Consider the following 23,014-nt stretch of genomic DNA (forward strand, 5'->3'; position numbering starts at 1 on the left):
GATTCTAGCGCGCGTCCGTGCGCCCAAGCAGCACCGGTGCCCCTGCTGATCCCCGAGCCTCCCAGTATCCCCCCTCCCCTCCTCCTCCCCCCCCCCCCCCCCCTCCTGGAAGCCGCTGCCGCACCACCACTCGCAACTCATCCAAATGATCCCTCCATCATTCCTCATCCTTCTCGCGTCGCTTCTGCAACCAAGTGGCTCGGAGGCTCAGTCAAGTCATGTCAGCAAGTTTCTTCCTCCAGGCAGCAAGGAGCAAAACGGTCAGTTTGCGTCTCTTTGTTTCTTCTTCCCTGCACACACAAATGTTCATTCTTTCTGGGCTGAAGGCCAGTTTTTTTTTTTTTTTTTTTTAAGCACATCTTGTTCGAGTTTGCTTGCAATGAATGGGTGCGTTTCATTCACTTCAAACAAGGCAGGATATGGAAATTACCTTTTAAAGTGTACCCCGAAAATTCCAGGTCAACCCCCCCCCCCCCCCACGGTCTCCTGGAAGCATACAATTACAAAACCAAAGCGTCTTAAGTGCAGCCTCTGATTAGGAAGTCTGTCCGTCTGTCTGTTTGTGTCCATAGTGTGTTTGATGCGTCAGCCGAGTAGAACAGTTGGGTTTTCATAGGGTAGGTAGAGTAGTAGTAATAGCGGTGACGGTAACCAAATTTGTAATAATGGCACAGAGTTGGCCAATTACAAAATACAATAGATTGTGGAAAAACAGGCAGGGTGGAAATCTGGTATGTTACTGCTGCAAAGCTTGAATTGTCAGATGGTTGCTTGGTTGATTGATTGGTAGGTTGGTCGCTAGGTAGATTGGTAGGGTGGTTTGTTGGCTGGTTGTTTGGTTTGTTTATCGGTTGTCAGGTTGTCAAGTTGCTGGCTTGTTGGTTTGTTGACTAGACTAGTGGGGTGCTTGTTGGCTGGTGTGTTGGTTGGTAGGTTTGACAGGTTGGTTGGCGGATTTGCTGGCTGGCTGTTAGGTGTTAGATAGTTGACTGACTGACTGTCCGACTGTTTGCCTGGCTGGTTTATATGTTGGTTGGTAGGTTTGATCAATAGATTAATTGGTTGGCAGGTTGGTTTACTGGCTGGCAAGTTCGTGGTTTGGTTGGTTGATTAATTGGTTTGTTGGCTAGGTGGTTGGTTGGTAGGCTGGCAGGTTGTTTGCTTGGCTGGTTTGTTTTTTCTGGTTGGTCAGTCATTTGGTTGTTGTTGTTTTGGCTATAATTCGGTTGGTTTGTTGTTGGGCCATTTGATCAGTCGGTTGGTCAGTTGGCTGGTCCATTAGTTGGTTGGCTAGTTGGTCACATAACCAGTATCTTGTAACTCGTATCTTGGTGTTTTTAGGAGGTTGGACTGGACTCGATCCATATCTTGTTCGCCGCCTTGTCCAAACATCGTGTTACTCACCCAGAAGAAGAAGCGGCTGCTCTGTTATGTTGAGCAGGTGTTGATGGAGGGACGGTATTCAATTGAATCAGTTGCTTATATTGCAGCACGTTCTATGGAGGGATGCTGCCGCTGGGAGCCTTCGACTCACGCAGCGAGTCTGAAGTCTTAAGAAATAGTTCAATTGTACGCTTGCTGGTGGTAAACTTCCCGCGTCTCGGTGGCTGATGATTATATTACGATAACGAGCACGGCACATGGCATGTTGGTCTGAGCGCGGTGTGGAGTGGCTACAAGATTTCATGCTCGTTAAAAGTGAGGTGACTTGAAAGGACGTCCACAACTCCCCTTCAAATAAAACACTATTTGGTTTTGCCTCAAAAACCGGAGCTAAAAGGGCTAAAAGAGCTCAAACCCACAGTCGTAACCCAAACTGACCTCGTCTATGATCTGATTCCAGTCTCGTTGCCATTCTGATGTAATAGCTTTCCTTGCTCGCCACACACAAAACAGATCGCTTTCAACATCACATTTTAATTTGATTTAAAGCTTGGCGATTTCCCATCAGTCCAGCTGCATGGCTCGGTTTAATGATAGCCATGAGTTCAAAAATATGCCTGGATCCTGATCTTTGAGATTGAACAGAGGCACACTGTCATGGAAACGTCCACTTTAAAAGATTGCCAGTGTAGTTAGTGTTGAAATTTACAACATTGGAGGATTTTTTTTTTTTTTTGCTTATAGAAAATATGGCAACCCTGACGCTTAACACGAACCCTTTTCCACCACGTGGATGATTGGTAGGTCAGTCAATAGGTAGGTAGGTCTTTTAGAAAAGTAGGTAGGTAATTGGGTAATTCTTTTAGGTAGGTAGGTCGTTAATTTTCCCCATGGTGCTCTTAATCCCTTATGTAATTGCTCTTTGATTTTTCCCAATTTGAGAAGTACCCTTGCATGCACGGCATGTAAAAATAAAACATCCAGTATTACACGCCAATAACCCCAAATACTTGCTCTATCTGTAGGTTCATCTCAGATTAAGGGAGTCTTCAGATCCCACAGTGGGAGTTAAGTGTTCCCGGTTAACGTTCCCGTACAAGGCCACGTTCCTCCGCGCCCAAGCCCACCCGTAAGCACCGCCGCCCCCCCCTGGCCCTGATCTTATTAGTAACAAACCCCCGCCAAAGACGTGGATTACTTCCATAAATACTGCCTCGTATCCACCCCTCCTTGAGCACCAACGGAGGAAAGTATGCGTGCGCCGAACCCGAACTGCCAATGATCACAGAGGCCGGAGTTCCGCTCCAGATTACTAGATTAAAGTGGGAGACTGACAGGCGGAGGGTTAGTGGGGTCACTCACAAGATTTACAGGGGGGGGGGGGGGGGGTTGCTCATATAGAAGGGTGGGGTTAAAGATAAAGAGGCATATTGTGCATTCATTAGAATACCACCGGGACAAATACGTGCTTATGGTAGAGTGGTTTAAAAAAATGCGAAAAAGTGGGTGGCTGCTCGGGAGCATTCAGTGACATTTTGTAAAGGGAGGGGGCCACACCTCGGCGGTTCCGGCGTTTCCAGATGTAAATGCCGCGATTGGATGTTGGAGCGCGTCCAAGTCCTGGGTGGCCGGGAAAAGCGCCATTGAGACATCGGAGCCAAAAAGGACCTTTCTTAGCGAATGTCTGCTACCGGTCGAGTAAATGCCGAACAATAAATGCACGCTCCAGGACTCGCGGTTTAGGCTAAGTCTCACAGGATATAAGCACGTGTAGGGGTAGTAGTAATGGTGCATTTGAGTCAGTAGGTTGGTGAGTATATAGGTAGGTGGGTAAGAACTTCATTAGGCAGGTAGTCGGTTCTTTATTTTTTTTAGGTAGGTAAGTATTGTATTTCATTATTTTATTTGGTAGGCAGGCACTTTATTAGCTAGATTGGTATCAAGGTACTCTAGGTAGGTACTTTTTTCGGTAGGTAGGTTTTACTTATGTAGGTAGGTACTTTCTTTGGTCCTTACTTCATTTGCCACAAATTCTTTCCGGAGTGTAAAAAGAAGTTTAGCGCATGCGGCCCAGTAAAAGGAGAACTTTGTAGCTTGGAAAAGGATCTCCTACTTTCAGTGGGGTTATGTGCTAAAATCATCACGTCCTGTACAAACACTTCATCAAGAGAAGTAATAAACTCCAATGTAAAGACACAAAGGTACACACACAGGTACTTGTGTGTTCTCCGCCGGGCATCTTGAACCCCTTCTTTGAAACCTTAACTCTTGTTTAAAACCCTAACACAGGCCACAAAATTGACATTTATGAATAGCGATACGGCAACGCCACTGGGACAAACTGCTCGACTATCATTCATAGTGATCCTGGCCTACCTTCGAGACTGCTGAGCGTGCAGAATGCGCTGAATCAGCACAGCATTTATATAAATAGCTAGCATGCAGGGTGGGTGTCAGTGAGGAAAGTGGCACTCGGGCCAAAACAATGAGCGGGATAAATGATGTCATGAAATAATATGTGGCACTTTGTTCCCTGCCTTCTTCTCGGTGCTGCTTATCGCTTCAGGCTGGGCACCGATGTTGCTGTGCCGCCTCATTTCCGCCGCCCTTGACTGGGAACAATAACATCGCACTACAGATAACGACATGGCAGCAATATCCCGGCTTCGCTGGGTTCTGTGGATAAAAAGTCAAGGTGGATAAATATCGGCGCTTCTGTTACAGCGGTTTTGCTGGATCTCTATGTGAAAGAGGCTGGTGATGTTTATATGCTCTCACTTGTTAGTTTTCGGGGGTTTACTACCTCCTTTAGTATCCTCTTGACAGGTAAAACGTGTGCTCTATCGGGTTTAAGTCTACTTTTGTTCCCCCCTGATGATCTCTTTGTTGTTTTTGACATTTGGGTCATGATCTTGTTCCCACCCATAGACAGCTCTCTGGTTTTCATGTTGATTACATCTCTATTATAAATGTAGTAATCACAGGCAAAACCCAAATCTTGGAGCTATTTTAATGATTTTTAAAAATAATTGGGAAATAATTCAATATTCATTTGAAGTTATTTTAATCCAAAACATAATTTTAAAATGTGTATATTTTTAAAACACATTTAGAATTGCTTTCATTTTTATTGAGGAATTTTAAATGAAATGTAAAAATATGTTGTTGTTGTTTTAATTTAACATTTAATCAATTTATTAGCTGTTCAAACTGTTGGAGAAGAGAAAACCATTTCACTATGTTTACATTTTTGTTTTGGCAGACATCTTGCAACTTTTAATCAAGTCTTCATAGGCAATTTCCAAATCTTTTTTTCTTGATTTTTATCATTATATTTTAAGTAAAAAATATCGTCATTTTAAGTTAAAAAAAAAAAAAAAAAGAAGGCAATAATTTTGAAATTTAAGATTGAGTCAATTTATTTGCTGGTAAAACTGCTTAAGAGAAACCATTTGAATATGTTTTAGGGTAGACAGGCTAAACCCAAACCTTGCATATTGTAAATATTTAAAAAAAATAAAATGTATTTTTATATATTTAATTTTGATTACAATGAAAATTAAAATGGATGAGTTCAAAATGCAAGATTTAATACCAAAAAAAATTTAAAAACGAATTGAGAAGAGAAAACCTTTTCATATTTTTCAACTTTTGCAGCCATCTCTCTAACCGTTAAGATGGCTAAACCTCAATGATAAATGAGGTCTTCACTGGCGAAACCCAAACCTAAATGAACATAGACAGTTGGTGCTATTTACAGTTTACTACTACTACTACTATTACTACTATTACTGCTACTAGCTCAGGCGGTAAAGGACGCGTGGCCACTATTCTCTAGTGTCTCTCGTGTATTCAAGCCTCCCTGCAATCAGTCAGGCCTGCTTGTCAGAGCACATACTGTAGCTGTCAATCACCAGGTGGCTGTTTGGCTTCCTCATTTCCTCTTCTTTGTTTTTTGCTCGTCGTCCTGACCTGCTCCCGCGCTCTACTTTTATCCTCTAAATTCAGTCTCTAATGCCAGTTTATAAAGCATCTTGCATAACTTACAGCCTTTTTGACATTCTTTTAAGGGCACATTAGTGGGAAATGGTGGTGGCTTGAAAAAAAAAAAGTAGACAAGAACAAACTAGTTGAAACTCAAATGATGAGACATTATGACTGGTTAAACAAACACGCCGTAGAAATGGTTATACTGTATATCATATTCATTATCTTGTCTTTTTAGATCATTTTAGGGACATTTCCCATCATGAACATTTTTTGCCAAACGTATGAAAGAGCTCCTTCTCGTCTGATAATAGTCTAGTTATAGCCTGGTACTAGTTTACTACTTAGTTCTAGTCTGGTAGTAGTCTGTCCGGAGCCTAGTACTAGTTTGAAACTCGTCTGTTTCTAATATGGTCGTAGTCTGGTTATAGTCTGGTGTTAGTTTGAAACTAGTCTGTTAATAATCTGGTAGTAGTCTGGTTTTCTAGTCTGGTACTAGTTCCAAACTAGTCTGGTGGTAATCTGATAATAGTCTGGTTCTTGTCTGAAACTAGTTTCAAACTAGTCTGGTAGTAGTCTGAGAACCAGACTAGTACCAGACTAGTCTGGTTGCAATCCAGTACTAGCTTCAAACTAGTGTGGTTGTAATTTTGTAGTGGTATGGTTCTCGCCTGGTACTAGTTTCAAACTAGTCTGGTTCTAATCTAATCGCAATTTGATTCTGGTAGTAGTCTGGTTCTAGTCTGGTAGTAGTCTGATTCTAACCTGGTACTAGTTTCAACTCGTCTAGTTCAAATCTGGTACTGGTTTTGAACTAGTCTGGTACTATCTAGTTCTGGCCTAGTTTTAGGATGGTGGTAGTTTGGCTCTAGTCTTTTACTAGTCTTGAACTAGTCTGTTACTATTCTGGCTTTCATCTGGTACTGCTCTGTTTCTAGTCTGGTATTAGCCTGTTACGAGTCTCAAACTAGTCTGCTTCTAGTCAGGTACTCTCCCAGTCACAGTCTGTAACAAGGTCAGAGTCTGGTAGTATTGCCGCACTAGTCTCAAATTAATCTGGTTCTAGTCTGGTGAATCTGTTACTAGTCTGGCTCTCATCTGTTAGTCTGCTAGTCTGGTACTAACTCAGTTGTAGTCTGTTACAAGTCTGGTCCTAGCCTGATAGTAATCTGCTACTAGTCTCAAACTGGTCTGCTTGTAGTCTGTTACTTGTCAGGCTCTAATCTGGGTCCAATCCAGTTGTAGTCAGGTTCTTGTCAAGTTGTCTTTCATCTGGTACTGGTCTGTGTCTATTCTGGTGCTAGTCTGGTACTCTTCTTGAACTTGTGGGGTTCTAGCCCGGTACTAGGCCAGCCCTTGTATGTACGGTATGTGTCAAAGTCTGGGTCTAGCCTGGTTCTAATCTTGTTCTAGTCTCTTATATAAGGCGCTTCAGAGGAATTTATGAGTGTGTGATTTATATATATATTTGTTTAAAAGTCTGCATGTCAAGTCAAGTTTCGCGTTACAAAGCCTCCTTTGTTGCATCAAGCGGGCGGTTTTTGACGGGTTTCCAGAGCACAGCACCGCTTTCACCGAGACCTCGCTCCCGGAATTCCGTCCGCACTTCCTCGTCCAGCAGTTGACCTTGGCCGGCTTCTCCGTCGGGCATCTCGTCGCTTCTGTGGGAACCCTGAAGAATCCCGCAGTTGTGTCCTCTGCTGCCCCGAGGCGCAAACTAGACTAAACAGACAGCTGCAGTCCAGCTATTCAAACGCATGATTGCCAAGGGAACATCCTTGAATTCTTGCAATTCCCATCACAAAAAATACTCAAGTGGTTCTGTGAAAAAGTGTAGATGTCAAGTTGCAATTGTAATAACATTTGGATGTTGTTCTTTTCTTTGACATGAAAATCCAAAAGCTAAATCCTTTCTACCTCAACCTTAACCGGAAAGCTATTTCATTCCAAGTTGTCAATTTCACATTGATGAAAGCGATGCACTTATGTAAAAAAATGTGTCTTTGCATGACACATCAAATAAATATATTATTAATATAGTATTCATTTTTGGTAAAACTTTTTACCCACATCTAATCCCTAATAATCAATAGTGACATATCATTTTATAAGGATATAGCTTTTTCTTTTTGATGTAAAGGTTGAATATTGCTGGAAAGCAAATGTCTCACATATACGATATTTATGTATTTATATATCGTATGCTTTTTATTTCATATGTATTGTAATTTATGTATTTTATTTGTAGTTTATTTACTTTTTTCATTTCATTGTATTAGCACTAATTACTTTTTCGTTTTATTTGTACTTACTTATTTGTAATTTTAATTTGAAAAAATAACTTGTATTTTATTTATATTTAATTATCAGTGTAATTTATTATATTTTGTATATTTCTTATTTCTTCATTTCTTCATTTGTATTTGTTTTATTTTAAGTGTATTCATTTTTAATTCGTAATTTCATTTGGATTCATGTAGTTTTCGATATGTATTTTATTTTCATTGACTTCCTTTGTATTGCATTTGTATTCATATATTGTTTGATTTATGTATTATTTACTGTATGTATGTATTGTATTGTTTTGTATTATTCTTTTATTTGTATTGTATTTATTGATATATGTTTAATTTGTTTTATTTATTTTTGGTTTTTATATTATATATATATTATTTTAGAAACTTGTGTGCTAATCCAGAAATGATGCGAGTGATTGAGTTTTATTTTCAGAAGTATCGGAACACTTCCTTTAATTTCTGGATCGATGCTCATTCTCAGACTTTAGCTTTAGACTCGTTTAACCAGTATGAAAACCAAAGAGCTGTCTTGAGGGTGACAATCCAGCAATTGTGAAGCTGAGCGAAGAGTCCGTGGCTCCGTCGTGTCAAAGCTCCTGAATGCGTGCCACTACACTAAAGCGTCGCGGCGCATTTCACGCTTACGGGAGCGCCGCCATAACGCTGGCTAATTTTAGCTTGCGTGGCCACGCGTGAACAGCTGCATACATTTGACACCTCGGGGCAGATGTGATCAAAATCTCAACGGATATGTGTTGGACTACAAACTCACTTTGAAGAAAGAATGAGTTACTAGTATAGCACTTGTCTATTGAATTCAAGCTTAAATGTCCGTGTCTGTTTTGAATGTTAGAGGGTTAGGTTTAAGACAACACAAAACATACAGAATACGTAAGTCATCAACAAGCCTCGCTTGCTAGATGTCAGGAGCGTACCATTTTGTATTCTGGGGTGGGGGAGCACTTCCTTCGTCAATCAGATGGCAAAAAGTGGAAAAGGAAATTGTCAGTACCAGACTAGTATCAGGCTTGAACAAGGCTAATGCCAAACTACAACCAGGCAAGGACTAGGATATAAATACTAGACGAGATGCAGACTAGTACTGTACTATAACCAGGCTCAAACCAGACTAGAGCTAGGCTGGAACCACATGCAGGCTGGACGGTGATAGTTCGAGAGTACTACCAGGCTACAGCCAGGCAAGTACCAGACTAGTTTGAGACTAGTACCAGACTAGTACCGGGTTTGAACCAGGCTACTGCTAGACTAAGACCAGATTAGACAGACAAACAAAGACCACACTAAAAACAGACTACAATAAACCTAGACCTAGATTAGACCAGACCCAGGCTAGTGCCAGACTAGTTTGAGACTAGTAAAAGACTAGAACTAGGTTAGTGCCAGGCCAGGACTTGGCTGGTACTAGGCTACAGCTAGACTAGTACCAGACTAGTACCAGACTACTATTAGGCTTGAACAAGGGTAGACCAGACTAGGATCAGACTCGCACTGGACTAAAACTGGTTAGAGCCAGGCTAGACCAAAGCTAGTGCCAGACTGGAAACAGGCTGATACTAGACTAGGTCAAACTTAAGCCAGGCTCAACTGAGGCTAGTACTAGACGAGACCAAGGCTACTAACAAATTATAATGAGACTCAAACCAGACTAGGACCAAGATTGTGGCAGGCTAGACTTGATTGGAACCAGATTAGAACTAGTCTCAAACCTACTAATTCAAGACTAGTACCAAACTAAAGCCATACATGTACCAGACTCGTTTTAGACTAGTACCAGACTATGACCAGGTTAAAGTCAAGATACAACCAGATCAGTACTAGAATAGACCCAGACAAGTACCAGGCAAAAATCCTGTCTAGTACCAGACTACAACATAGCTAGTACCAGACTAGGACAAAGCTAGTAAGTACAGGAGACGCTCATTCTCCTCTGTTGTTATTGCTGTAACCTTATACTTCACAGTCTTCTTTTTGCTGTAGTGGGCCCACAGTCTCCTGTCTTATCAAAATGTATCTCCTCTCTGTGGAGAAGTAAATACAGGAGATACTTGCTGTCCTCCATTGTTGTTTGTTGCTGTGCCATTAGACTCAACAGTCCTCTTTGTTGAAGCGGGCCTGCAGTCTCCTCTTGGATAAAAATGGGTTTCCTCACCATGGCGATGTAAATATAGGAGACCTTCGTTCTTCTCTGTTTATTAACGCGTGCTGTTTCATACCAACGATGACTTACCCTGTTGCTGTACCTTGAGACTACACAGTCTCCCTTTTGCCGCGGCAGGCCCGCAGTCTCCTGTCTCCTTACTGTGAAGATGTATAAAAGACCTTCGTTCTCCTCCTCTGTTGTTGTCTGTTAGTCTCTTGTTACGACTTATGCGTAGAGTCCACAGTTTCCACTTCACTGTTGCTGAGCCATGAGACTCCACAGTCTCCCAAAGAGCATTAAAAAGGGGCTTTTGCAAATAAGAAACGAAACAATGCACCTGTCCCTTGAGTGGATGATGTCCTCTGGCACATGGCGATTCGTGATCCGGCGGTAACCCGATCGTACTCGCTATTTAAAGAATGTAAGGCTTTCCCCGAGTTGTTTTCACTGAGGGATGGATACGCTTCACGACTTGGGAACCCTCCAACCGCCCCGACCCCGTGGGTGGGGGTATCCATAACTGCAGCCCACATTAGCTGTTAGCTGGTGTGCGCATGTGTGTGTGTAGTCTCATCCGGATGTGCGGCAGCCTGCTTTTCATCAAATCTCAGTTCCGTTTTGTGTGAAAGCGAGACCCCTCAAATGTAGCAGATGGTTTTGTACTAAAGAGGTTGTTTGACAAATCTGTGTGGGAAAGAGCCAGTGGAAAAGGGCAGAACCTGGTGGAAGGTGATCGGAGGAAGCTTTAGGGGGTCGCAAAATACAGTGCCTTACTTTTGTTTGTTTGATTATAGATTTGTTAGGTTAGCAAGCAACTTCCTGGTGAGGGTTAGCCAGACAGCACGCCAATGTCTGCACTTGACTGCAAAGAGCCCACAGTCTCATCTTGAATCAAACATCCTTTCAGTGGAGAAATAAATGCAGGAAACCCTTGTTCTCCTCCATCGTGTCGTTACAATACTTCTTTCTTTTCCATTGTCGTTATGACAAATGCTTGACTCCGCTGTCTGTAATTTTCTGCAGCAGGCCCACAGTCTCCTCTCAGATAAAAATGACTTGTTACTGAGGAGAAGTAAATACAGGAGAGACGGCTCTGTTTTGTGTATTAGCGCATCCCATTGGCAGATGCATTAAAACGTTGTTTTTTTTTTAAATATTAGCTTCCTTATCTTAGGGAAGTCAATAAAGAAGACCCTTTTTCTCCTCAATTGATGATTGCTGTTGTTGTTGTACCCTTAGACTCCAAGTCTCCGCTATGCTGTAGCAGGCGCGCAGTCGGAAAATGTGTCTCCTTACCATGGAAATGTAAAGGCGACCCTAATTTTCTTCCATTTTTGTGTGTCTTGTTTTCACCAATATGTTAACTCCACATTGTTGTTTGTTGACACGTCTCGTTTTCAAATGATGTGTTTCCCCGCCCCCAATTTCCCGCAGTACTAATTACTGAGATTTTTTCACTGGAAGGATTTATTCACGCCATACCACTTGAGTGTGTTTGTCGACGACGCTTAGGAAATCTGATCAAGGTGTGTCACATTCGACAAAGTCAGTCATGCGTCCAACATGCGTTCAAAAGTGATTTGATGGTGCAACTGCGTGATTGCCGGATATCAGACAGGATTTGGACTGGAAGTAATGGAACAGCTGTAGAGTATACATCAAGTGTGAACGAGGAAACTTTGCAATCAGACAATATAATATTGATGAATTATGCAGGATTTATGAAGCGACGCTCAATTAGCTTCAGGCTAGCACGGCGCATCTTTGTCGCATCTCCATCCAGGAAGATATCGATCACCACTAACACATCACATCACAAACCAAGCACTCCTTCATATGTATGCAAATGAGTTTAGCTAGGGGAAAGCCGATTATGCATGTTTACTCTTTGAGATATGTAACCATACCGGCACATGCTGACTCATGCTTTACATAGCCAGATAAATGCAGACTCGGGTGAAAGCTATGCGGCTGTCCGCATAGTCACTTGAATCCGTCAAATACGGGCAAAGTTCAAAACTAACCCCGATAAATGCATGTATGTGTATATAAAATTATGCTGTTGTATTTTTTATACAAGAACAAAAAACCAAATGCTTTGCTGTCGTTAGCTCGTTAACCAAAATGCTAACATGATACGACTGCCGTGCCAATAGCAAGCTTAGCATGTTACATTCACAAAGCACACTTATATTTAAAGGCCTTGAACCTTCCAATGGTTCCTGGAGTAATCTACTAAAGTACCAGAAGGCTAATAATAATAAGTGGGCTCATTATGATAAAGGTAATCATGTAATCCACATCAGATGCAAATGAATCGCAGCAGTCAAATAGAAGATCGTTCAGTCGATTTATAAATAAAGCTTCCAGATTCAAATCCCACTGAAGCCTTTAGTGCACAAGTGAGGTTAATCACAGTCTATATCGTTGGGCCTCTATTTAACCAGGGAGCGCTTAAGCACACGTGAAACGTTGCAGGCTCACCAAACTCGAAAGAGTGTGCATTAAAGCGCTTCATAATGCTGGAGGGTTTCTTTATGACGAGTGGTCTAATACATTTGTTGTCTTCTCGCCATAGGCTACAATTACTATTTTCCACAGATTTCTGAAATTGAAACAATCCGCATTGAAGCGTTTCAGGCTGTTGGATGCTCTCTTGGTGGTAGTGGACTAATGGATTTGTTAAGCATTGCACATTCAGTTTGACAGGCTTAAGGTAACCGTCTGTGTTCTTTTTTTCCGGGCTTATTGGAATTGAAACAGTCCGCATTAAAGCACTCTATGTTGCTGGATGCTCTCTGTGTGGTGGTGGTCTAATGCACATTTTAAGCACTGTCTATTCAGCTTGCCGGGCCAAAAGTAACCTTTTCTTGGTCGCCATATGCTCCAATTACTATTTTTTTAAAGCTCACTGAAATCAAAAGAGTCCGCATTAAACCGTTGCATGATGTTAGATGCTCTCTTTATGACAGATGGTCTGATACGTTTATCAAGCACTGTACTATAGTTTGCCAGGCCCGCGGAACACTTTGGGGTGCTTCTTTTTCAGTGCTTACTGAAATCGAAGCAGTCTGCATTAAATCACTCTATGAAGCTGGATGCTCTGTTGGGGGTGGTGGTCTAATGCACTTTTTAAGCATTGTCCAGTAAGTTGCTGGGCGTAAAAGTAACTTTTGCATGTCCCCAGATGCTTTAATGATGATCTTTCCGAGTAAATTGAAAGAGTCTGCATTAAAGCACTTCACGATGATAGATGGTTTCTTTATGACAGGTGATCTGATACATTTATCAAAAACTGAACTGTAGTTTGCCAGGCCCAAAGCTACCCTTTGGTGTTCTTCTTTTTCAGAGTTCACTGCAATTAAAAAAGTCCGTATTAAAGCACTTTGTGATGCTGGATGCTTTTTTTGTTGGTGACAGTCTATATTACATTTGTTAAGTACTATAATGTTAGTTCTCCAGGCCAAATGTAGTCTTTGGTGCGCTTCTTTTTAAGACCTTACTGAAATCGAAACAGTCCACATTAAAGCACTTCATGATGTCGGATGCTTTCTTGGTGTTCCTGGTCTAATGAACTTATTAGGCACTGTAAAATCAGTTTAGCAGGCCCAAGGTAACCTATGATATGCTTCTTTTTCTGAGCGTCCTAAATCAAAAGAGGCCGCATTAAAGCGTTTTACGATGTTGGCTGCTCTCTTTATGACTGATGGTCTATTACATCTGTTAAGCATTGTACGACTAACGTGCAATAAATGTTGGCAGTAGCCACAGCGAGCACGAGTGGCAACACGTCGAGTGTCCTCCTCCTGACAAAGTCCATCAGCAGCAAGACGGAACGCATCCAACCATGTTGAAAAAAAAAAAGTAATTTGAATAGAAGCTGAAAGACGTTGCTGTCAACACGTGTGTATGTGTGTGTGTTTTGGCTGAGAGTGGCAAAAAGTGAAAGATGGACTTTGACAAACCTCGTCAGCGCCGACTCGTTAGCTGGCGTGGCTCGCGCCAAACGTCCTCGTTAGAAGCAGCTGGAAAAGAGAAAGTGGAGGAGGAAGATGAGGATAACAAGAGCACAGAGACTTTGAACAGCATCTTTACGCAGTGAAAGAATGGGAAATGTCATGTGCTGGATGGACAAAAATATTGCGACCAACTGAAAGTGAACTCTGCGATAAAAAGCCACTTTCAAACCGTCTGCAAACGTCTGAAGTTTGACCTATTTTTCCCACTGTTCTGTGTAAACTGGCACGACGGAATGGACGGACAAACTTGACCCAAGCCTCAAGTCTGAACTATCAAGTTTCAATCACATCTCAAGTGACGGTGGCAAAAAAATAAATAATCAAGCAAGTCAAGTCATTACTTGGGTTAAGCAAGTCCTAAATTGAGTCGTACAATCTTGCTAAGTCACAACACTTTTACTTGCGTTAGTTAGCTGTACTAATCACGTTGTTTTTTAATGGTCCCAAAGCAGTTGCCATATTGTCCATTAGTTTAAGGTCTTCTCAATTAGATGCATACCCGACATAAAGCTTAGTCCATATCTCACCAGCTATCGATGAGCTAAACTGTGAAGTTAGCGTGGTTCACTTGTCTTTTAGGGTTTGATATTTACGATTAAAGTGAGGCGTCGTCGTATTTGTGGCTTTTATCTTGGGGCTAAAAACCTGGCATGTTGCAATTGTCTTTTTCCCGATTTGATCAAAAGCATAATCCTTCAATCCAAATGTAATAATCTTCAGCGCTCCCTCCATGATACTTACAGCGGTGGTTTTACCATTAGGCAAACACAGGCAATTGCCCGAGTCCCCCAAAAGTCTCATAAAAATTGATTCATAAAGTTTTCTTCAATTTGAAGCGATTGTTATTGTTTGTCTTAATTCACGCGCTTAGAAACACATAAAACCATTTTTATCTCTCATGAGCATTTCTAGTGCTCCCGCTCCCTTCTCGTGCAACGGACTATTCCATCTTCTTACTGCATATGTGGAGACTTAATCCAGGAAGAGTGCAGCAAAACAAACGTTGCGAGGAAAATCTTATCCCAGGTGAGTGGAGCAGAGAAGAAGGCAGAGAAGAAGGCGAGGATAATTCAAAACTATCCATGGTTTCAACTTCACTGTGATACCAAATGTACCAAAGATTAAAGCGGTTAAAATGGTAAACTATCATAAATGTTGATTAAAGAAAATTTCCTCTGATGCAAACTTTTTAGTCGATGATCAAATTTAATCCTCACTTGACGCTTACCCCTCGCGCCCTGTTGTGTTGAGAGCGGTTATCGCTATCCAATCAATATTTGATACATCGCCAGATGTCGAATTCTAATGATTACGGGATGCCGTGTCGCTTTGTTGTGGCAACATCCTGCCTTAATGCGTTCTGCACCTCCGGTTGCCCGACGCTGTTTTGAGGCATTGCAGGAGTTGCTACATTTTGCAGCGTTTGCGCAAAGTGGCCTGCAAGCATCCTCTCAGCACAACTTCTTTTTTTCTTCTTTGTTCAGTCTCCTAATGGCTGCTTCTGGTTGCGGACGTTTCCAGTCGGGCCAAGCCACAAATCCGACGGCTAAAAATTTCTCCCGCTTTCTGACTGCTCACAGATGTGAGTTCAAAGAGTCGCGATTGGCAGCTGTGGACAAGCAGGCTTCATCTGCGTCCGGCTAAAGGGACAACGTCGTCAGGGAGACATCTCTCTTGATTTCACTCCCCCCAACCCCATATATATATATATATATATATATATATATATATATATATATATATATATATATATATATCATTTAAAAGTTATTTTGTATTCATTTATATTTTTTATGTTGTTGTTTGTTTCCATTTATTTTTCATTTATTGTTTGTTTATTTTTGTTAGCTTTTATTTTTTTATTTGAAAATATTTTAAATTAATTTTTCATTTAAATTTCTTCTATTTTGTGTTATCTTTTATTGATTTTTTTTTTGTGGCTTTAATATTTTGTTTGTTTTATTTTATTGTATTATTTCACAAGATTTAATTCCTATGCATTTTTATTGTTTTATTCTTATAATATAGTTTCATTGATTGTTTGCTTCTTCTGTTTTGTGTTTCAGTTTGTTTATTTTTTAAATGCTTGATTATTTTATTTCTTGACCCAATTTTTTTTCAATGCGTCAAGATTTTCTTTCTTTTCTTTCTGGGATGTTTGAAAACTATGTATCATTTCCATTCCACTCTACAATTATGTCGTACTTTGTGTTGGTCGATCGCATAAAATCTCAATTAAAAAACGTTTACGTTTATGGAGAAATGTGAAGTTCAAGGAGTATGAATACTTTTGAAATGCACTGTAAGTATGAACGTGCACCGACCGAATGAAAAGGCCTACGAGCGTAGCTATTCAAGTAAAAGTGAAAACTTCAGACGAGAAAGTGAGAATGTGATTCCATGTCTTCATCCAGTCACACACGGAATTCCATCTGACACTCAATCTTCCTGTTGCCGTATCCCACACAACAAGTGTTGGCACTAATGAGAGCCTCCCACAAATCTCTTCGGGGGAGGTGCGGTCCTCTTGCAACCTGAGCAGCAGAAGGAGGGACAAGGTCTGCAGTGGCGAATTTCACGTCCCCGGGGACTGGTCCAAGCCCAGTGGGGGAAGGGGAAGGCACATATTAGCGTGTGTGTGTGTGTGTGTGTTCGCTATCGTCACCATTAACATTGTGCAGCTGTGGCGCTTATGCAAGGATTTATTGCGCGTGGATTCATGAGAGCCTTAAATAAAAATGAATATGTTCCAACAAGTCCAACGATGTAACCTCACGCTACAGAAAAGCTGGAAAAAGACCTTCAGAGTGTATACTGTATTTTCAAATACATGGTGTCAAATCGGCATTTATACATAAACGGCTGATTCAAACCAAAGCGGCAGACTTGCTGTGTCTTTTTGGGTATGGGATTTTTGAGACTTTTTTGGTTTGTCTACGAATGATAGACATGCCTACCAAATTCCATGTTGCTCAGTAAAACTGGCTTTTGGGGCTGAATTTTCAAATTAGCGCAAATGACTAAAATGCGCCTAAAATGCCCACTTCCAACCAAAATGACTATCTTGCTGTGTATTTTACATAATGTATTTTTGAGAGGTTTATTTTTTTTAGTTTTTATATCTATGACAAATGATAGACATGCCTACCAAATTCCATGTTGCTCAGTGAAACTGGCTTTGGGTACTGAATTTTCAAATGAGCGCCAAAATGCCAAAATACCTCAAAAATGGCCGCCTCCAGTATGTTTGGATTTTTGAGACTTTTTGTAGGTCTACTCATGATAGACATACCTACCAAATTTCATGTTGCTAAGTGAAACCCATATGTCTTTGTTTGGGTTTATTTGGCCTTGGAATTTGCCCAAAACTGCAGTGAAAAAGTATTGGCCCCCTTCTCAATTTCTTATGTTTGCATAGTTTCCTCACTTTAATGTTTCAGATAATCAAACAAATGTAAATATCAGACAAATATAACCCAAGTGAACTTAAAAAGCTGTTTTTAAATGCTGATTTCATTTATTAAGGAAGAAACTATTCCAAATTACCTGGTCCTGGGTGAAGAAGTAATAGCCTCCTAAACCTAATAACTGGTTGAGCCATCCTCATCAGCAACAAGTGAAATCAAGCGTTTTCTCTAACTAGTAATGAGTCTTTCACATCTCTTTGCAAATATTTTGGCCCACTCTTCCTTGCAGAATTGTTTGAATTCAGCAAAAATGGAGGGTTTTCTTGCATGAACGGCCTTTTTAAGGTCTGGACTTCCACTAGGCCCCTCCAAAACTTTCACTTTGTTTTTTTAAGCCATTCCCCAAGTGCGCTTCAACTTGAGGTCACAAACTGATGGCTGAACATTTACCTTAAAGAGCAGAATTCATGGTTCCATCAATCACAGCAAGTTGTCCAGGTCCCGAAGGAACTAAGCAGCCCAGGACCGTCGCACCACCATCACCATGTTTGACTGTTGGTATGAAGTTCATTTTCTGAACTGCTGTGCTACATTTACACCAGATGTAACGAGACACAAACCTTCCAAAAAGCTCCATATCATATTCTTCCAAGCGTTTTTGCAAAAGTATGTAGTAGTATGTATATTTCCGCAATCTTGCTAGCTGGCTAAAATTAGAATTGGTTGTTAAGTTGTTTACATTTTACTCAATTACATTTTTTATTTTATTCTTTTAATTCCCCACTCCCGGGTTAAATTCCAACAGTTTCCCTGCGACGTGTGTGGCAGATGAACTCGCCGCACGACTGGGCAGCTCAAGTCCAATTATTCATTTTTCATGCTTCCGAAGATTCCCACCGTGTTTGCAGCCATGTATGGGCAAGTGTCTTAAAGCTTTAAAGCAATAAATTGTAGCTAAGCAGGGCCAGGGAATTGACGGCACCTGCAGGACTCCTAACCGGCAACAGATGTGGGCATCAAACTTCGAAATAATCATGAGGAAAACTGGGTTACATGACACCTAAAAATTCACTCGGTGGGAAGCAGGTATCTGAGACTCATTTGAGTTCAGGGGCCACATTCACCCCAATTTGATCTCAAGTGGGACAAACCGGTATATTCATCATGGAATCCCAACATTTCCTCGAGGAACTCCTCGCACACATGTATGTGCGCTCCAGTGGAAAGGTTAATGTTCAACATTGTGAATGGAAGGTGCGAACAAAGCACACTGGCCGCACTGTACGCCGGCTTATTCATCCGCACTCACTTCCTGCCTTAATAGCCGCCTCCACTTTCCTCACCGCGAGGGGTGGAGGGTGTGTAAGTAGGTCAATGAAAAGTCATGTTTGAGGTAATTCCCCGGGGGAACGGCTGTGCCTCTGATCTCGAGAAGACCCCAGAGGTGAGGTCATTTGCAAGTCACATGATGCACGCCCATGATGAAGGGCTTCGGTGAAAAGACCCTTTGTTGATGGAAATGTGAAGCGAAGTCCATTTTTATTTCAAGGGATGCATTTACTTCACTTTAGATGGGGTGCATTTGGAGATAAGTAGGGTTCTTACTTAAAAAGACAGGATGCATTTTTCCCCCGGGTTAAAATATTGTTATGTTTATTATGTATTTCTTCAGCGCCATCTTGTGGCAACTTGGTGCCAATGAACTATGATGAGGTGAGTTCAAGAGCTTCATTTGGATCAGTCTAGCGCTTTGCTGCCATCTTGTGGCATCTGTAGGCAATTTTAAACAATGGCGGATTTTCGCTATGTGTGGCAGAGTTCGAACTATTAGTCGCTTGTCAGAACGCCAACGCCGTTAGCTCATGCTAATCTGCACAAAGCAGCTCTGCTTACCTTTTGACTTTGACATAATAGCAGGTGTGTTGCACGCATGGGGAGTGTGGTGTGATGTGTCAGTTCGTGCAGTCGCTTGAAAGTTGCTCTGGACCTTCACCAAGCCTAACTCACTGATTATGTGGTGGCTGGAGCAAATCGCTTTGGTTTGGAAGAAGGGCTGAAGAGCTTTCCCACAGACAGATTTTCAGAAATAAGGAAATAGACTTGATTGTTTAATTTCACACTTGAGCGATCCTCGAGACCCAACTATTTGTTAACAAGCAATTAAAAATGCTACTTTCCATGACCCCTTTAAAGAAAATGTATTGTTTTGCCCTTTAATATTACCCTAATCTAGACCCGTTTCAGTCAACATGAAGCAGCTTTGATGCCTTTGTTTTGTTGGGGGTTTCCACCACCGTCCATCCGGTGAATCCCATTTTCTCCCGACGCGATAACATCACCTCTGGCGGTGGGAAAAAGCGGACGGTAATTAAAAACACGGCTGCTCGAGGCCGAGCGGTGCGAGTGCCAGACAACCCCGTCAGCGCAACCCTCCGAGCCAGCCACAGTTAATTAACGTAGCCCCTTTCGCCGCCACTTGCTACGAGAATGGAGATAAAACAGCAGAGTACGGCGTGCCGGGACAAGCGCGTGTTCAATAGTTGCGATAGCGCTTTAATTGGATCCAGTGCAAGAAATGAAGGATTATGCAGCGCTTCCATGCATGCGTGTTCACCCTGCAGGAGGTATCGCTGTGCCAAAAGTTGGTTTGGCGTCTTTATGAAAGAGCCTTTTCATGCAAAAGTCCTTTTGTTTTTGTTGGCGCAGTGTGATTTGATGGCGTCCCACCTGGCTCGCTACCAAGCCCACATGAAACCATCAAAGACAGTCCAAAGTATTTTTTTCTTTTTTCTCTATTCAGGTTTTTATACTTTTTTTTTTTTTTTTTAACTATTTGAAGTACTGTAATGGGTGAGGTTGAATGATGGCTGCGCTGTAAGAAATGCTACAGCTTGTCTAGTTGTTCCTGTCTGTGTATGTCAAGGTTTCCAAATTTCAAAGAAAAAATAATAGCTGTCACTAACCTGAAAAATATACATTCATTCATTTTCCACACCGCTTATCCTCGCGACGGTCACGGACGTGCTGGCGCCTATCCCGGGTGACTCCGGGCGAGAGGTGGTGTACACCCTGAACTCGTCGCCAGCTCACCACAGGGCGCATTTAAACCAACAAGCATTTGCATAATTTAGAGTTGTCTATCAACCTACCGTACGTGTTTTTGGAATGTGGGAGGAAACCGCAGTACCGGTGGAAAACCCACGCAGGAATGGGGACAACATGCAAACTCCACAAAGGTGAAGCCAGATTTGAACCTGGGTTCTCAGAATTGCGAGGCCGATGTGCTAACCCAATCGCCCACCGTGCCGCCTGAAAAATATACAATTTAATTCTATCAAAATTTGATTTAGGATTGAAAAATCTCGGGAATTTCTTCATTCTTGTGGGAATTCCACAAAATTACATGAAAATTGAACAAATCTCATGAGACTGCTGTGAAATGGTGTGAGAATTTTGCAAATTCTTGTGGGACAAATCTTACAAGAATTCTGTTCATCAAACAAGACCCCATCAAATCTTGCCAGACTTCTGCTAATTTCTCAATTGTTGCAAAGATTCTGTTTAATCACTCAAGAATTGATCAATTCTCACGAGTTTTCCACTTAATCACTTTTTCAACACTCAATATACAGTCATGCGAGACTTCATCGAAATCTTGTCAGAATCCCATCAAAACACGAGAATCTCGCAAATCTTGTAAGAATTTTACCAAATCACACAAGACTTTCTCAACATCAAGCGAGATTTCCTCAAATCTTGAGAGAATTCCGCAAAATCACGAGACTTCATCAAACCTACTAAGACCTTTGGAAGACTTTCTCGAATCCTGCGGGAATTCTGCTCCAATCATGCAGGACTCCCATTCATTGACTCAAAGCTTCCTTAAATCATGCGAGACTTCTCCTGAATTATGCAAAACATCTTTGAAATTATGCGAGACTTCCTTCAAATCACGTTAGACTTCTGCAAAATGTTGCAAGAATGCTGCTAAATCATGTCAGATTTTTATTTTTTTTTTAAATAATAACGTTCCTTCTTTCTTTATTTAGTGGAATTAACTGAAATGATAGTTCAATATAAATGGCTACCTTTTAAATGTCAAATTTGAGGAGATCAGTGCAGCAGCGATCACGATTGACACTTGAGAGCAGCTAGCCCGTCAATGAGTGTACAGTACATGGCGAGAAATGGCAAAAATTGAAAACACGTCAATGCTAGCATACCCTTAGTCCACCGTCGCTGTTTGGCTGCAGCAGTCGGTTTTCATTCTCCGCTCATGTCAAATTCATTGGCGTGTCAGCGTTCGGCGCACTGAGGTTTGCAACAGTTTCTTGCCACCCCTTTATTTCTTGTTTTCTTTCTCTTTTAGGAGTGCAGGAGTCCCATCGGGAGAAGGTGATCACGGTGGCCGGAGAGGGGACGATCCATAGCCCGGATTTCCCTCGCACGTATCCCAGGAACATCGTGTTGGTGTGGAGACTGGTGGCGGCGAGCAACATGAGGATTCAGCTCACTTTTGATGACAGGTTCGGCCTGGAAGACCCGGAGGACGGAATATGCAAGTAAGGACAATTCCCATCCCCCCCCCCCACGATGTGATCACATGTGATAGTTTACGTTAAATCATAAAATAGTAGACTTTGTCAAACTTTTAGGCTTCCTCTTATCTAGTGAGAATTCTTCAGAGACTTCTTCAAACATCCTGGAGCAACCTCAGGAAATCTTGAAAAACTGAAATCTCATCCGAATTCGGATGCTGTTCACTCTCGCAATAGTCAATCACATAGGACTTTCTCAAATCATGTAAGACTTCCACCAAATACGTGAGACGTCATCAAATCTTTTGATACTTTGAAATCACTCAAATCTTGTGAGGTAAATCGTGAGACTTTGCTAAATCACGCAAGACTCCCTCCTATCTTGGAAGAACTTGTCACGCAAAACCGTCTCAAATATTCTTCCACTAAATCATGCGGCTTTCTCAAATCTTGTAAGGCTTTTGCTGAACCATACGAGACTCGCCGCTATCGTGAAAGAATTCCGCTCAATCACGCGAGACTTCATCAAACTTTGAAAGAATTCCACTGAAGTCTTTTCTCGGATAAAATGCACGTCCTTACAGAGTCAATAAGATCAGGTTCATTTTGGTTTGGGTTTTTTTAATAGCAGTGTGCACATGTGGACATGGCCTGAAGTAATCGGCATGCCGGAGGCCGTCGGGCAAATAACAGCGACCTGTTTTTTTTTTTCTCTCCTGGGGTCAACCCAGTCAAATTGAGGCCCAAAAGCATTTGATTGCATCCCAGGATGCTGCATGAAGAATGCGGCATCCAATCATCTACACAGGCAGACACATTATTTACATTCTGCTCAGAGTGCTGTCGTCTGCACATTTTGACATGCGCTCAAGAGATTCATTACAGAGCTCTGAGAGAGCTTTCAATCATTATTTCTACTACTGTAACTTGACTGTTTGATTTTGTGCAAGATGGCGTTCATCTTGAATAACTGCATGAGAGAAGTGATCGCCATAATTATATGACACACACCGCTTGGGACAGCACGTGCCTGTTTTTCGGATTATTTAGAATTGTTCTGTTTATTTCTATGGTGCAAGGAGGCAGTATTAATAAATAATCATTCCATTAAGTATGCATATGCCAGAGTGCGCAATGTGCTTTTTCTTTACTGTGTGGTTTATTTCTGGTCCGTCTATTTCTATTGCGCAAGGTAGCTCTTATCATGAATCACAAGTCATCT

General features: G+C 41.6%; 1 protein-coding gene and 1 long non-coding RNA gene across 2 annotated transcripts in view; one reads left to right on the forward strand and one right to left on the reverse strand.

Moving 5' to 3' along the window:
- The first annotated feature begins 103 nt into the window (after window positions 1-103).
- The window catches only part of pdgfc (platelet derived growth factor c), a 34,547-nt gene continuing 11,636 nt past the window's right edge, over window positions 104-23,014 (forward strand). Inside the window, exons 1-2 of the mRNA XM_061787958.1 lie at window positions 104-260; window positions 21,624-21,816. Of these exons, the coding sequence (XP_061643942.1) occupies window positions 146-260; window positions 21,624-21,816 (308 nt within the window). The 5' untranslated portion in view covers window positions 104-145. The remainder of the gene's footprint in view (window positions 261-21,623; window positions 21,817-23,014) is intronic.
- Window positions 13,519-23,014, reverse strand: part of LOC133484836 (uncharacterized) — a 35,409-nt gene continuing 25,913 nt past the window's right edge. The window contains exons 2-3 of the long non-coding RNA XR_009790509.1: window positions 13,794-13,853; window positions 13,519-13,634 (exon numbers count right to left, since the gene is read on the reverse strand). This is a non-coding gene — a long non-coding RNA (uncharacterized LOC133484836). The remainder of the gene's footprint in view (window positions 13,635-13,793; window positions 13,854-23,014) is intronic.

The sequence above is a fragment of the Phyllopteryx taeniolatus genome, chromosome 10 (assembly GCF_024500385.1).
Source record: "Phyllopteryx taeniolatus isolate TA_2022b chromosome 10, UOR_Ptae_1.2, whole genome shotgun sequence".
Lineage (NCBI taxonomy): Eukaryota > Metazoa > Chordata > Actinopteri > Syngnathiformes > Syngnathidae > Phyllopteryx > Phyllopteryx taeniolatus.